The sequence below is a fragment of the Ambystoma mexicanum genome, chromosome 13 (genome assembly GCF_040938575.1).
Source record: "Ambystoma mexicanum isolate Mex_15411 chromosome 13, UKY_AmexF1_1, whole genome shotgun sequence".
Classification (NCBI taxonomy): domain Eukaryota; kingdom Metazoa; phylum Chordata; class Amphibia; order Caudata; family Ambystomatidae; genus Ambystoma; species Ambystoma mexicanum.
Genome location: NC_090938.1, coordinates 745,567,640 through 745,582,401, shown reverse-complemented (window position 1 = coordinate 745,582,401; position 14,762 = coordinate 745,567,640). Strand labels below are relative to the sequence as shown.

General features: G+C 50.2%; 1 protein-coding gene across 3 annotated transcripts in view; it reads right to left on the bottom strand.

Moving 5' to 3' along the window:
• The window catches only part of LOC138521885 (E3 ubiquitin-protein ligase TRIM17-like), a 159,393-nt gene that overhangs the window by 74,743 nt on the left and 69,888 nt on the right, over window positions 1-14,762 (bottom strand). For 2 of the 3 annotated variants that reach the window (XR_011283154.1, XM_069635051.1), the window contains exons 3-4: window positions 14,668-14,688; window positions 14,544-14,570 (exon numbers count right to left, since the gene is read on the bottom strand). The exons of the other annotated variant lie outside the window; for it this stretch is intronic. Coding sequence is in view for 1 of the 2 variants with exons in the window: in XM_069635051.1 (XP_069491152.1) it covers window positions 14,556-14,570; window positions 14,668-14,688 (36 nt within the window). In the remaining variant the exon portion in view is untranslated. The remainder of the gene's footprint in view (window positions 1-14,543; window positions 14,571-14,667; window positions 14,689-14,762) is intronic. 3 annotated transcript variants of the gene reach the window in all.

Here is a 14,762-nt window from a genome sequence, read left to right as displayed (position 1 = left end):
TGGTCTCTTGCTTGGTGAGCCATGCTAGGAGCCTACCGGGCTTATCCCCTTCTGCATGCAATCGTTGTAGGTATCTCGCATAGTTCAACTTTCCTAGTTTTTCCCACAATCCTATACATCTCATTCTCAACTCCATCAGTTCCCTCGGCTCCTCCCCCGCTGTCTCCGCTCTTTGCTCTTCTATTTCTATTTGCCTCTCCAATTCGTTGAGTTCTTCTATGGCTGCGCCTTTCAGTCCTCCCATCCTGCCAATAGCCGCTCCCCTTATCACCACTTTGAACGCGTCCCATAGTGTCGCGTTGCTTCCTACGCTTCCCTCGTTAATTTCGAAGTAGTCTTCGATCACCTCCCTGAGGTGTCCCTCAAACTCTCCCTCCCCCAACGCCTCTGCCCGGAGCCTCCATGTTGGTATCGGGGCTCTCCGGTGTGTGTGTGCCCATGTTGCTAGCACCGGGGCATGGTCCGAGAGTGTTCGGGCTTTGATGTCAATCGTTGTGAATTCCTGCAGTGTCTCAGTGCCTGTGAATATGTAGTCTATCCGTGTGAATATTCCGTGGGGTGCGCTGTAATGTGTGTACCCCCTTTTCCCTCCATGTACCTGTCTCCAGACGTCCTCCAGTGCCAGGCGGTCAAGGGCTCTGTGCAGCTCCCTGGCAGGGGGTGCTGGTTTCTTGTACTTGTCGTCCGACCTGTCCAGGAGCGGATCCAGGGTGCAGTTGAAGTCTCCAGCCCAAACGAACGTGGCTTCTCTATATTGGGCTAGCTTGGGCGCCAGCTTCCTGAAGAATTCTGTTGCGTCCTGGTTTGGGGCGTAAGTGTTAACTAGGCACACTTCCCTGTTTTCTAGCATGCCGTGTACCAGCACCAGTTTGCCTTTGAATCAGTCTCATGTTTCATAAGCTGGAATGGGACCCCCGGAGCAATCCATATTAGTACTCCTCGTGCATACTTTGAGTACGTGGCACTGTATACTTGTCCTCCCCATTTTTGGACGACCTTAGTCTGCTTTTCTGGTGTCAAGTGCGTCTCCTGGAGCATGGCTATCTTCACCTTCATCCTGTTCAGCCAAGTATAGACTCTCAGCCTCTTAACATATGCGTTTAGCCCTCTCACGTTCCAGGACGCGACTACTAGGTCATCCAGGCCCATGCGTAGCTGTTTGGTCCGGCTCCATGGTCCCATAGCCTCTCGTTTGTCCTTTGTCGCCTGCGCCTGCTCTCAGTGTTGTTGAAATTCCCCCCTCACATCTTCCTCCCTCTTCGACCGTGCTGTCCATGCCTTTCACATGCCGTTTAAACCAGTCCATAACTCGGACTCGAACTGTAACTGAATAACTAACACCCAGCCACCCTCCTCCTGCTCGGGCCTCGCCGCTTCTCTCGTCTTGCTCCCTTGGATGGAGCCGACTCGCCGCAGCGTGATGCCTTAAAACTGACATCTTAACTAGTTTACGTCTCTTCTTCTTCTTGGGGGCAAGTAACCTCGGCTTGGTGCGACTAACTAGGGTTAATTGCTCCTTCACATTTCTGTTCTTCCTGACCCGTGTATTCATCGGGTGCTCGGTGTCACTGCTTCTAACTGCCCTCGGGGCTCTTCACCGGGGCTGATTTGCCTCGTTGTTGCCATTTCTCCGTTCCAGCTGGGGGATCCCCTGGGCGTCCATCCATGCCTGGGCCTCTTCTGTGGACTCAAAGAAGGACGTTTTGCCCTTGTGTAGGACCTTCAGCTTGGCCGGAAACAGGAGCATGTATCGGATGTCCGCTCTTCTGAGGCGTTCTTTTGTGGGCCCGAACTGCGCTCTTTGTTTTTGGACCATGATTGTGTAGTCTGGAAATATGGTGATCCTGGAGGAGCCCCTGGTGATCTCTCCTCCCCCCCTGGAGAATGCTAGTACCTTTTCTCTGTCCTTAAAGTTCATAATCTTGGCGATCATCGCCCTTGGCGGGGCACCAGGCCGGGGTCTCCTAGTCAGGGCTCTGTGCGCCCTCTCCACCACAAAATTTTGGGACAATGTTCCGGGTCCGTTCTCTTGGAGAAGCATGTTTTCGACATATTCTGTGGGGTCGTTCCCTTCCTCTCCCTCCGGGACCCCAATTATGCGGACGTTGTTCCTCCTTGCCCTACCTTCCGCATCTTCAACTCTTCGCTCTAGGGTCTTAACTCTCTGCATCACTTCTGACATTTGGGTTCGTGCAACCGTGGCGTCTGCGGTGTTCTGTTGCACTTGCTGCTCCGTTGTCGTCACTCTGTCTGTCAGATTCCTTGCGTCTTGGCGGAGGAGGCCCACATCTACCATGACTGTGTCTAATTTTTGTTCTAGGGATGCCTTCAGTGCTCCTATGGCGGCATCCACTTTGTTTTCCAGGGATGTCTTTAGGGAGGCTATCGCCTCGAGGATGTGGTCATCCTTCCCCTGGTCTGGCCGATGGGAGGTGCCCGTCCCCGCTCTTGTTGTATCCGGTGGGTTCTGCTGTTTGTCCCCCGGTGTTTTAGTGAAAATGTCCATGCTGCTTTGTTTGGATTTCCCTTCGTTTTTCTTGTTGGACATGGCCACTGTGTATGGCTTACTGTCGTTTACTGAGCGCGCGCACTTGTGTAGGGCCCGTCGTGGGCGCTTGAGTCCGGTTGGCTATGGACCTTCGGAGTTCCTCGGAAATCCTCTTGCGCTGTTATTTCCCCGCAGGCTTCCGTCCTCGATGCTTGTTGGTCCACCCTACTGGTGGCTTCCGGGGCTGTAATTTGTGTCTGCTTCCTTCCTCGTCCCTAGGGGTGTATGGCTTGTGGCTTCGGCTTATCCTTGTCTCCCAGGATGTGTCTGTGTTTCCCAGGATGTGCTCGGCGCCTTTCACGTACCTCCCGGCCCTCCGCGATCTTCTTTGGGGCTGGTCCGCCCGCTGGTATACGGGCTTATCTCCCGATGGAGGGACCAAGTAGGGAACGTGCCAGCTCCTCCCCGCCCGCTTCGCTTACAGTTGGGATGTCTTGACCGTGTGCGGGGCCGCGGTATTGCTGTTTCTTCCCCGAGGACAGGAGCAGGGGCCTTTCTCCCTCTCGTGTGCCTTTCTGCGAATGTTACTGCGAGTGTTCCGGTGGCGGAGCGGGCTCTTGTCCTCCGACACCTCCTCCGCTGTGTGGGCCAGCGGGCGTCCTCGCCCCCGACCTAAAGGCGGAACAGCGCAGTGGGCTTCCGCTGGCTGCCGGCCGGCGGTGCCCGCCTCAGACGTCCCCGTTCTCGCTCCGGGGGCGGAGTGGCGGATCAGGCTCCCATCTTCTGCTCGCCATCCGCTGTGTGGGCCTCGCTTCGAGCCTCCCTCCTCTCCCTCAGGGAGACCGGGTCTCCGCCGTGGCTTCTGCGGGGATCCTCCTGGTGCCGGGTTCGCTCTCGCGCCTCCCGTTCCGCAGCCTCGGCTTCGGTTCAAACCTCCGCACTGGAGGGGTCCGCTCGGCAGGCCGCCATCTTGTTTTTTGGGAATCGCCTCTTCTTCGGGCCGTTTTCACCCGATTCCTGGTCCGATTTTACTCCTGGATCGGGACGAGTGGTCCACTAGTGTTCCGACACCTTTTCCTCGAGTTTGGGCTTCTTTTGGTCAGTTTAAAGAGGATCTTAGACCGGATCGCTGCGGAGCTCTTTAGTAACGCGTCTCACCGCATGGCCGCTTAGCCACGCCCCCTTTTTCCCCTTTTTCCATGTATTTTTGTTTCAAAAATGAGAGCTTCCTTTCCATTTGCCCTATTTGCAGGTCGGCTAGCTTAGCGCGCAGCCTCTGCAGCTCCTCCCACTGCCCCGGAAACATCTGTGTTTTCAGTTTTCCACCCGGTTGTATGGCCTCTATTTTGGATTTCAGATCTTTCTCTTCCCGTTCCCTCTCCCTTTTCTTTCCCGCCCCAATGCCAATCAGGGTACCTCTGATAGTTGCTTTAAACGCCTCCCACACTCCCATGGTGCCCACCTCTCCGTTGTCGTTGAGGGAGAAGTAGTCTTCTATGGCCTTCAGGAGGGTTTGGCGTGTCTCCTTGTCATGCAGAAGGAGGTCGTTACAACTCCAACGGGAACAGACCGCCGGGGCAGGGGGGAGGCCAATCCTAATCTTATCCATGTCATGGTCCGTCCAGGGGACGGTTTCCACCCCTGCGCCGGCGACCTCCCTCTGCATGGATGAGTCCACCAGAATGTAGTGTATTCGTGAGAAAACATCGTGGGGTTTTGAGTAAAAAGTGAAGCCGGGGTTTAGACCTTCCTTGGGTGTACTCGAGTCGCACAACCCCAATTCCTCATTCACTTTCTGAAAGGTTGATGCCATTTTTTTGTGAAGACGGAAGTTAGGGCAAGGGTTCACGGATTTCCTATCCCTCTCGGGGCACAGCACCATATTAAAGTCCCCACCCACCAGGAGGGTGCCTTCCGTAAACGCGACTATTGTCTCCTTCATGTTTTCCCAGAAAGTGTCCTGTGACTCGTTTGGGGCATATATGCAGACCAAGGTGAACAGACGTCCCCGCACATCCCCCTTTACCATGAGGTACCGGCCTTCAGGGTCAGCTTTAGATGCTTTGAACCCAAAGTGAGACCCGGGAGACACCAGTAAAGCCACTCCCCTCTTCTTAGTCTGGGCAGAGGCAAAGAGCACCTGTTCTATGCTTTTGGCCTTGAGTTTGGGCTCCTTCCCCCGGACCCAGTGGGTCTCCTGCACAAAGAGGAATTGTAGATTCATCCTCTTAAATTCACGCAAAAGGAGCGACCTCTTGGTGGGTGAGTTGAGCCCACGTACATTTAAAGACCCCACTGACAAGGATTGGAGTGAATCATCCATTGGGGCGCAGTTTGATGCTCATAGCTCCAATTTCGAGGATGCAAGTGTCGTAGATCTCAAATTGTGTGGTCAAGTCTCCGAGCCTTGGCGTAATATAACTATTTCCCCAACAACCCAACTTCCCCCCCTCTCTCCCCCCACCCACCTCCCCCCAGATCGCCTGGTTGTGTTGAGGCATCGTCCCAAAGTCACACAACCGGCCAACCATGTCTCCCTCCTCCGGGCTCATTACCTCTTCATAAGCACCCTTATGAGCCCCCCCCCCTTCTTCGGGGACAATACACATCGAATATCATAACAACCACCCCCCTTGAAACGTTCTTGAAAGAATTGATCGTCGGACACCAATGGTTCGTTTCAACCATTCTGAATGTCCGGAGACGTTGGGGCCACTCTCCTGAATTTCCTTTGGCCTCGTACTCTGCGCCTTTCCTTCGGAGCATTGTTCCCTTTTGGGCCCTTCGGGGCTCGCTCCCGATCGTGGTCACCTGGTTCCAAACCCGAGCCGTCTAGGAGCTCACCCGTCACCCTATGGATGTCGTCCTCGGTGACCAGGGCATATTTATATCCCTCGAACTCAAAAGAAAGTGAAAAAGGATACCCCCACCTGTAACGGACTCCCTTGGCTTGGAGCATTTTTGTCAGAGGGGAACAAAGGCGGCGTCTCGCCAGAGTGAAGGCCGATAAGTCTTGATAAACCGAGATCTGGGCCCCCTCCCAGTCCACCAGGCCTTTCTTGCGAGCGAGCTCGAGGATCCTGCTTTTCTCTGAGAAATAGTGGAAGCGGACTAAGACGGACCTGGGGCCTCTGGAGGCTGCCCCCGCTCTGTGGGCTCTGTCAATAGTGGGCTCGTTGGTATTGGCCCCATCAAAGAGCACTCGCACCACCGCGTTTACGGCCTTGACGATGTCCGCCTGGGTTTCGCCATCTTGCTCCGGGAAACCTAAGAAGCGTAGGTTGCAGCGATGTTCCCTATTTTCCAAGTCGTCCATTTTTAGAGAACATTTCTCCTCTCTTCTCTCCAGTTCCGATAGGCGCATGTCAAATTGCGTCTCGAAGATGCCATTCGAGGTAGTGTTATTTTCCAATGCCTGCACCCTGTCATCTAGATTGTCCACCTTTTTGTCTAGGGAGTCCAGCCTATGGGTAATATCTGCGCGGAATCCTCTAATTTCCTCGAGAAGGGCCGCCATTCCCCTGGAGACCACGTTTGCATCTGTTGCTTCTTGCTGCGTTTGGGCCGCCATTCCAGGGGCTGTGGGGGGTTCTGGGAGCGGACGCCGGAACCTCTGTAGCGATTCCCTCCAGGACATAGTCCTACTTCGGGCCCACTTGCTCCACGGGGACCACCACCGGGAGATCGTAGTGGGTGGGGGCCTCCCCTTCTCGGGTTTTCACCTTGTAGTTCACCGCAGTTGGGGCCGTGGCCTGGGGTGGTGTAGCTAGGGGGGGGGCGGGGAGGGGGTCCCGGGCCCCTCGGGGCGACTTTATGCAGCACTTGCGGGGGGTAGATGCTCCTAGGTGGGCCCGGCGCCCCAATCCGTCTCCGGGTGCTTGTGTGGGCTACACAGGGTTTCTCTCCTTCCCCCCCGATGGGTCTTGTTACCCCCGGCGGGTGCCCAGCTCCGGGTTGGGCCTCCTTACCTCGGGGGGCCTCTCCTGCGCCGGTCGGGGGGTTCTGCGCGCTTCTGGGGTGCACGATCTCGCCTCCCCGTTGGGAGTGCTTCGCGGCCTGCCGCCGCATCCTCTTCTCGGGCTTCCGGGACCCCCTCTCGGGCCGTTGCTCCGCCGCCGACAACCGTCAGGCCGAGGTGGATGCCTGTGGCCTCGGTCGCCTGGGTCTCTGTGGGCCTTCCCTGGGCCCGGGCTCGGCGCTGCGTGCCGCGGAGCCTCTAGAGCCGCAGGGGGGAGGGACTTCACGCCCTCTGGACTCGCGGGGCTGTAACTCCGGCTCCTTTGCACCCCCGAGGCTCGGGTTTGAGCTGGGGGTGCACTGCACCTTCGTACTGGGGGGGGGGGGTGTATGTCTCGCTCCGGGGGTGTCGGGAGGGGCTCAGGTCCCTCGATTAGCGCCCAGTTGGGGAGACGAGCGGAGATGCTTCAGAACATCTCGGCGCCCCCTGGTGGATCCGACTTATTTTCTTTTGTAGGAATTCTGCTCCTTGTCCGCTGACTGCCCTGTGCGTTATGCACATTGTTTTGAAGGTGATGCAATGTTTAATTGGGAGCCAGTGTAGGGTTTTTAGGGCTGGAGTGATGCAATCTCTTCTGGATAGTTTGAGGAGTAGTCTTGCTGCTGCATTTCGGATCCGTTGTAGTTTCTTCAGGAGGTATTCAGGTATTCCGAGGTAGAGGTCGTTTGCATAGTCTACTTTAGACATGATAAAGGGCGGCAATAGTGAGTGTTTTGTGCGCGAAGGAGAGGAAAGGTAGAATTCTTCTTGCCGTTCGGAGGAGGAAAAAGCATTTTTTCACTGTTGCGTTTATTTGTGGCTCCAGGGTTAGGTTGTTGTCCATTAGGACTCCCAGATTTTTTACTACCTTCGATGGTGTTGGTGCGTTTCCCATTTCCGTAGGCCACGGGATGGTGGTTTCGTTCTCTTGGTCTTTGGATTCGATCATGATTTCTGTCTTTCCTGGGTTGATTTTCAGGTTGTTGGCATCCATCCAGTCGAAGACGTCTTTCAGACAGTCGGTAAGGGTTGAATGGTCGGCATCGGTGTCTTTGATTTTGTAGATGATCTGAGTGTCATCTGCGTAGTTGTAACATGTAATGTTGTATTTTTTGAAAATTCTGATGACCGGAGTCTGGTAGATGTTGAAATATAGTGGAGATAGTGAGGATCCTTGTGGTACTCCACAATCGTTAACTCGTGGAGTGGATTTGAAAGGTTTGATCCAAACGGTTTCTGTCCTGTCTGCTAGGAATAATTTGGTCCAGCGTAGTGCTGTGTCTGTTATGCCTATGTTTTCTAGTCTTTTGTTCAGGGTGTCGTGGTTAACTGTGTCGAAGGCTGCAGAGAGGTCGAGCAGAATAAGGGCTGAAGTAGTGTTTGAGTCTGCGTTAGTTTTGAGGTCGTCCCAGATGGATAGTAGTGCTGTTTCCGTTCCTCTCGCTGGTCTGAAACCGATTTGAGCTTGGTCCAGCAGGTGGTGTTTTTCTACGTGTTCTTGGGTTAGATTATATACGTAGGTTTCTAGAAGTTTCGCTGGGTAGGGGATGTTAGAAATCGACCTGTAGTTGGAAAGGTCATCTGCGTCACCACTTGTGTTTTTTAAGAGTGGCTTGATGTATGCTGATTTGAAGATCTTCGGTACAGTCCCTGTTGATAGTGATAGATTTAGAAGGTTTCTGTAGTGTTCTGCTGGCGATCCTTGCTCGAGGATTGATTTGTAGATGTCTGGGGGACATGGGTCCATGGGTGATCCCGCTTTCTTCCTTCGTTTAACCAGCATTGCGAATGCCTCTGCTGATATTTCAGGAAAGCTTTGGAGTTTGTGTTGCGGTTCCGAGTTGGGTTTGTTGGGTTGTATGTTGTGGTTGGTTGGTCGCTTTTGTATGGTTTGCCAGATGTCATTGATTTCTTTTTTTTAAGTGATCTGCCAGGTCGTTGCATAGTTTTTCTGAGGGGGTTGGGGTGTTATCACAGCCTGGTGGGTTCCTCATTTCTAACATTTCTTTTTGTGTTTTGGTGGCATTGTTGATTCTGTCATCATAATGTCTTTTCTTTGCCTTTTGAATTTCATTCTTGTATGCACGGATTTGTTTCTGGTACAGTGGAGACATGTGACATGGAGAAACACAGCGATAATGAAAGACAGGCAGAGAGAAAAACAGCTATAATGAAAGACAGGCAGAGAGACACACAGCAATAATGAAAGACAGGCAGAGAGAAACACAGCAGGAAAGAAAGGGAGAGATGCAAAGAGGGAAACACACCAAGAAAGAAAGGGAGAGATGCAAAGAGGGAAACACACCAAGAAAGAAAGGGAGAACTGCAAAGAGGGGAACACACCAATAAAGAAAGGGAGAGGCAGTGAGAAACAGAGCAAAACAGAAAGACAGACAGGGAGCAAACAGAGGAAATATAGCAAAAAATAAATGTAGGCAAAGAGATACAGAACACGCAAGAAAGAAAGACAGAAATAAAGCAAGAAAGAAAGATAGGCAGGCCAAGGGAAACACAGCAATGACCAAAGACAGGAAGCGGGAAGAGGCACAGATAGCAAAAAAGAAAGGCAGAGAGAAGGAACAGGAAAGAAAGGTAGACAAAGAAATACAGCAAGAAAAGAGGGAAAAGCGGAGCGAAACACAGCAAGAATGAAAGACAGGCAGAGAGAAACACAGCAAGCAAGAAAGACAGCCAGACAGAGAAACACAGCAAAAAGAAAGATAAGCAGGCAGAGAAAAAGATAGCATGAAATAAAGAGAGCAACAGGCAAGGAGGAGCTATAGACACAAGAGTGATTATATTATAATTATAATAATAGGGTGAGAGAAAGAAACACGGGCAGAGAGACAGGCATATTGAAATGTAAATGGTTGAGACAGGAGGAGATAGAGAGAAAGAAAACATAGCAAGAGAGAAAAGCAGAGACAAAGGAGAGGGAGAGAAAACTGGGCAGGGAAGAGAGAAAGATAAGCAGAACAGGGAGAGAAACAGCAGGAGACAGAGTACAAAGACACAGATGAGTAGGGAGAGTGAGAGGGCAATGTGAAGAGAAAGAGTGAGTGGAAGAGAGAGAGAAAGCAGCAGGCAACGAAGATAGAGAGGATGAAGGAGGCAGAGTGGAGAGAGAAGCATATAGGAAAGAGAGAGAGAGATGGGAGGCACACGAGCAAGAGGCAGAGAGGAGAGAGAGGCAGGTATGAGAGAGGTAGTAACAGGGGGACCAAGATCAAAAGACAGGAGAGGAGAGATGGAGAGACAGAGGAGAGGGACAGGGAAGAGGCAGAGGAGAGACAGACACAGGGAGAAAGAAGCAGACATAATGGAAAGAGAGGCAGGTAGGATAAACAAAGTAATAGGAGGAACAAGAGGAAGAGGCACAGGGGATACAGGGAGCAACAAGCAGCGATGAGAGACAGAGAGAAACACGTAGAGATGAGAGACAGAGCGACCGGGAGAAACAAGCAGAGATGAGAGACCGGGAGAAACAAGCAGAGATGAGAGCCAGAGAGACCGGGAGAAACAAGCAGAGATGAGACGGGGAGAAACACGTAGAGATGAAAGACAGAGACCGGGAGAAACAAGCAGAGAGGAGAGACAGGGAGAAACAAGCAGAGAGGAGAGACAGGGAGAAACAAGCAGAGATGAGAGACAGGGAGAAACAAGCAGAGATGAGAGACAGGGAGCAAAAAGCAGAGATGAGAGACCGGGAGAAGCAAGCGGTGATGAGAGACAGGGAGAAACAAGTAGAGATGAGAGACAGAGAAACTGGGAGAAACAAGCAGAGATGAGAGACCGGGAGGAACAAGCAGAGATGAGAGACAGAGATACCGGGAGAAACAAGCAGAGATGAGAGACAGGGAGAAACAAGTAGAGGTGAGAGACAGAGGGACTGGGAGAAATGAGCAGAGATGAGAGACAGAGAGACCGGGAGAAGCAAGCAGAGATGAGAGACAGAGAGACCGGGAGAAGCAAGCAGAGATGAGAGACAGGAGAAACAAGCAGAGAGGAGAGACAGAGGGACAGTGAGAAACAAGCAGAGATGAGAGACCGACAGAAACAAGTAGAGATGAGAGACAGAGAGACCAGGAGAAACAAGCATAGATGAGAAACAGATAAATGAGAGCGAGTGATGGGAGAATATGGACATCACGAAAAAGCAGCAAGGGAAAAGTTGGAAAGAGGGACGATAAAGAGAATGAAAGAGAGAGAGAGAGAGAGAGTAAGGAAGAAAGACAGTGGGTCATTTTGCAAAACCCTGGATGGGAAAAAGTGTAAAGATAGGCATTACACATGAAATCCTGTCTTTTTTCCAATTTTTGGGATTTTCTTTTTGTTTTCAGGAGACTCGGGCACTGAACAGAATAACACTGTCCATCATATATCCTTGCTCCATCCCAAAAAAGCACATGGTTTAACACCAGCAGCACACAATTCCATGCTGGCATTAAACCAATGGATTCCTACGGACTCTGCCTACTATTTACACCTGGTAAATGCCGGTGAATTCCACAGGAGCTCATTGTCAAGGACTCCTGCAATCGTTTAATGTGGGAGGCGACTACGCTCAGTCCTTAAGATTGGATAACTGTGTGATCATCGACAACAATGAGTCAAAGGAGGACTCAATCACTAATGAACCTGCTAACAAATAAATAAAGAATGGTAAAAAGAGCAAAAAGAAGGCGCACAAGAAAATGGCTCATACTAAATAGGCTGATTTTAGTGGCAATGCGCCTGAGCAACACGCCTGGCTTGATTAATTCCAGCTCAAGAGTTGCTACCCTTGTGATCAATGACCAGGGCTCATATGACACTCTACCATTAGAAGGAAATAAGACCAAAGTTTCCGCTTAACATCCTACTAAAAAACAAAACTACATCAAAAGACTTCCAGCTGCTGAGTCCAATACTCTTTCTACTAGAGGTGCCTCCAGAAATAAAGACAGCATTAGCAGGAACTCCTGTTCACCCTAAAAGCACTGGTTCATTTATACAGACTACAGAGACTATTAATTGCCAAACATTACCGGAAGATTCCCACATTCTGGAAGTTTTGGGAAACCCTTTTCAAGAGGACAATCATGGGATAACATCTAACGCCATTGCTTCAGACACGCACCCTAACGGCTCCACCTACTATCCGTCCATGAAAGGAAATGGTCTTGCTAAATCAGTAAATGGGAAGAGGGACCTCTACCAACCTCATTCTAATTCGGACCCTGACTGCTTGGCCCTCAAAGTAAGGAGCCGTTTTTATGTTAGTCGGGACTATTATCCAAATCGAACAACCATCTTCCATTTAGTCCATGACATCATTCCTCTGAGGTGCCTACAAATGGAGGACATCGTGATTGTTGACCTCATAGAAGACGTACTATGCTAGCGCAATAGTTTATTTTCACAATCTCGCTGGACTAGATTGTGTCACGTCACATTATGCTATTTGGGAAAATTAGGTTATGACTGTTCTATTGTTAAAGCTCCATCTAGAAAGTTTGGGCTGAATCTAGATAGGGGGGTACTGAAATCTAGTAGACCTGTTCCTTTGCTTTCAACTAGACCCCTAAATCAAAACTATCTCCCAGCTCACAAGCTCCCAGCTCACAAGCCAACGCTATTACTGTCACCATTGATGCTCTTGGGTTAAGACATGTTGGTGTTCACTCTCCCTTAGAAGAGAAAGAAGGGTTGGCTGCTACCAGCTGACAGTGGTTACCTTCAACTCTACAACCACAAAATCCACGCAGATCCTAGCCTGTCTTTTACCATTTTCTCCTGGAACACCCGAGGCTTCTCCCACTTCACTGAACCGGATGGTTTATTTGAGAACATCCCCAATTTCTGTGTAGTGGCATTACAGGAACACTGGCTCCAGGATAACTTAGAAATCGGTGGCTGCCATTCCATTCAAACTATGGCCACAAGGGGACGCAAGGGCGACCAAAAGGAGGACTGATCATTAGTGTTGATAACACTTACCAAATCACCAAGATCAGCACTTCGGGCGACTAAGTGCTTGCTGCTATTATTAATTGGGCCCCGAAGTGTGGCAATACAACTTCTCTTTTAATCAACATTTATGATTTACTCCTGAGGCTTAATTATGCTAGACGGTCTTTGCCCAGGCGTTTCACCGGAGTAATATACCAGAGTGACTGACAATAGTGCATCGACTATCGAGTATGTCTTTGCAAACATCAACATGTACCCAAATATGAAGGTCTTAACAAGAACAGAAAGGGACCACTTTCCCCTCCTCTCCTATATAAATTACACTAAGCAGGTTCATGATAGTGACCCTAATCAGCAACATTACTATAAACCAAGGGTGAGTTGGAATCAAGGTAATATCGATAAGGCTGTTTGCTTCATCAGCGATCTCGAATTAGATTCACAAGACACTTGCAGTGCAGAGGCCGTAATCAACCGCAGCATCGCTTTCCTGCCAGTTGCACTGCAGACGTGGGCCTGATTCAGAGGTGCATGTTAAAATGGAAAAGTGGTGTCACTCTAGGCCTGATTCAGAGGTGCATGTTAAAATGGAAAAGTGATGTGTCTCTAGGCCTGATTCAGAGGTGCATGTTAAAATGGAAAAGTGATGTGTCTCTAGGCCTGATTCAGAGGTGCATGTTAAAATGGAAAAGTGCTGTGTCTCTAGGCCCGATTCAGAGGTGCATGTTAAAATGGAAAAGTGATGTGTCTCTAGGCCCGATTCAGAGGTGCATGTTAATATGGAAAAGTGATGTGTCTCTAGGCCCGATTCAGAGGTGCATGTTTAAATGGAAAAGTGATGTGTCTATAGGCCCGATTCAGAGGTGCATGTTAAAATGGAAAAGTGATGTGTCTCTAGGCCCGATTCAGAGGTGCATGTTAAAATGGAAAAGTGATGTGTCTCTAGGCCCGATTCAGAGGTGCATGTTAAAATGGAAAAGTGATGTGTCTCTAGGCCCGATTCAGAGGTGCATGTTAAAATGGAAAAGTGATGTGTCTCTAGGCCCGATTCAGAGGTGCATGTTAATATGGAAAAGTGATGTGTCTCTAGGCCCGATTCAGAGGTGCATGTTTAAATGGAAAAGTGATGTGTCTATAGGCCCGATTCAGAGGTGCATGTTAAAATGGAAAAGTGATGTGTCTCTAGGCCCGATTCAGAGGTGCATGTTAAAATGGAAAAGTGATGTGTCTCTAGGCCCGATTCAGAGGTGCATGTTAAAATGGAAAAGTGATGTGTCTCTAGGCCTGATTCAGAGGTGCATGTTAAAATGGAAAAGTGCTGTGTCTCTAGGCCTGATTCAGAGGTGCATGTTAAAATGGAAAAGTGCTGTGTCCGAGAGTGACGGCAATATATCAAGTCTGCCACTCCTGCAAAGCCGTGATTTACAGCCTAGCCTTGCCAACCACCTCATGTGCAAGGGGCTGGCAAGGACTGTATTCTGAAGTTTAGAGCACCCTTTCTGCACCAGCCTAAAGAGGCGGTAATTAATGGCACCCTGGAGGTGTCGTTAGTTATGAAAAGAGGCGGCATTCCTTACAAAGTGTTAGCTTTTCCATAAAACATTCTGACTGTCTGAAATAAGTTTTCTTTTCAAGCTGCCAGTGCCACATTTTCTGCGTTACAGAAAGTGCTGCCGAGACTCTTCAAGCTCGCCGACACTTTCTGTAGTGTAGAAATGTGTCTTTGCTTTTTGCATTTTGGCCAGAGGTGCTGTGCACACGGTAACCCTGCAGCGCTCCATCTGCACATATTTTATATGTTTTTTCTTGCCTGCTGCACAACATCTCTCCTCCACTCTTCCCATCACCCTCAGAATGGGAGGATTTGGAGGAGGGAATGACGTGTTACTATGTGGCATTTAGCACAGGCTCAGAATCTGTCCCAAGTGCCGCTGCAGAGGACTCATGCCGTCTCACCTACTAGTGACTCTCTGTGACTCATGTTCCTTTCCTATGACAGAGTATCACTGCAGGGGGCTCAAGCTGCCTCACCTCAATATGACCCCCGAGATCCAGGAGGCCCCATGGAGGGTTAGGGTTTGGAATTTGTAAATCACAAGTACTCACGTTCACAGGATTTCATGTATCGCCAATCTGAAAGCAAGAAAAACATTTAGGGTTCGTGAAATCAGACAAACCAGCGAGGCATTGAAGTATGTTAAATATATTTATTACCATTAATTAAACGTACCCATTTCTGCAGGAAATGTTTCTGTAGTAAAAGAAAAACAAGTGATGTATAAGATCCCAAACTTTTCTACTGTAAAACATAACCCAGCACTCCCT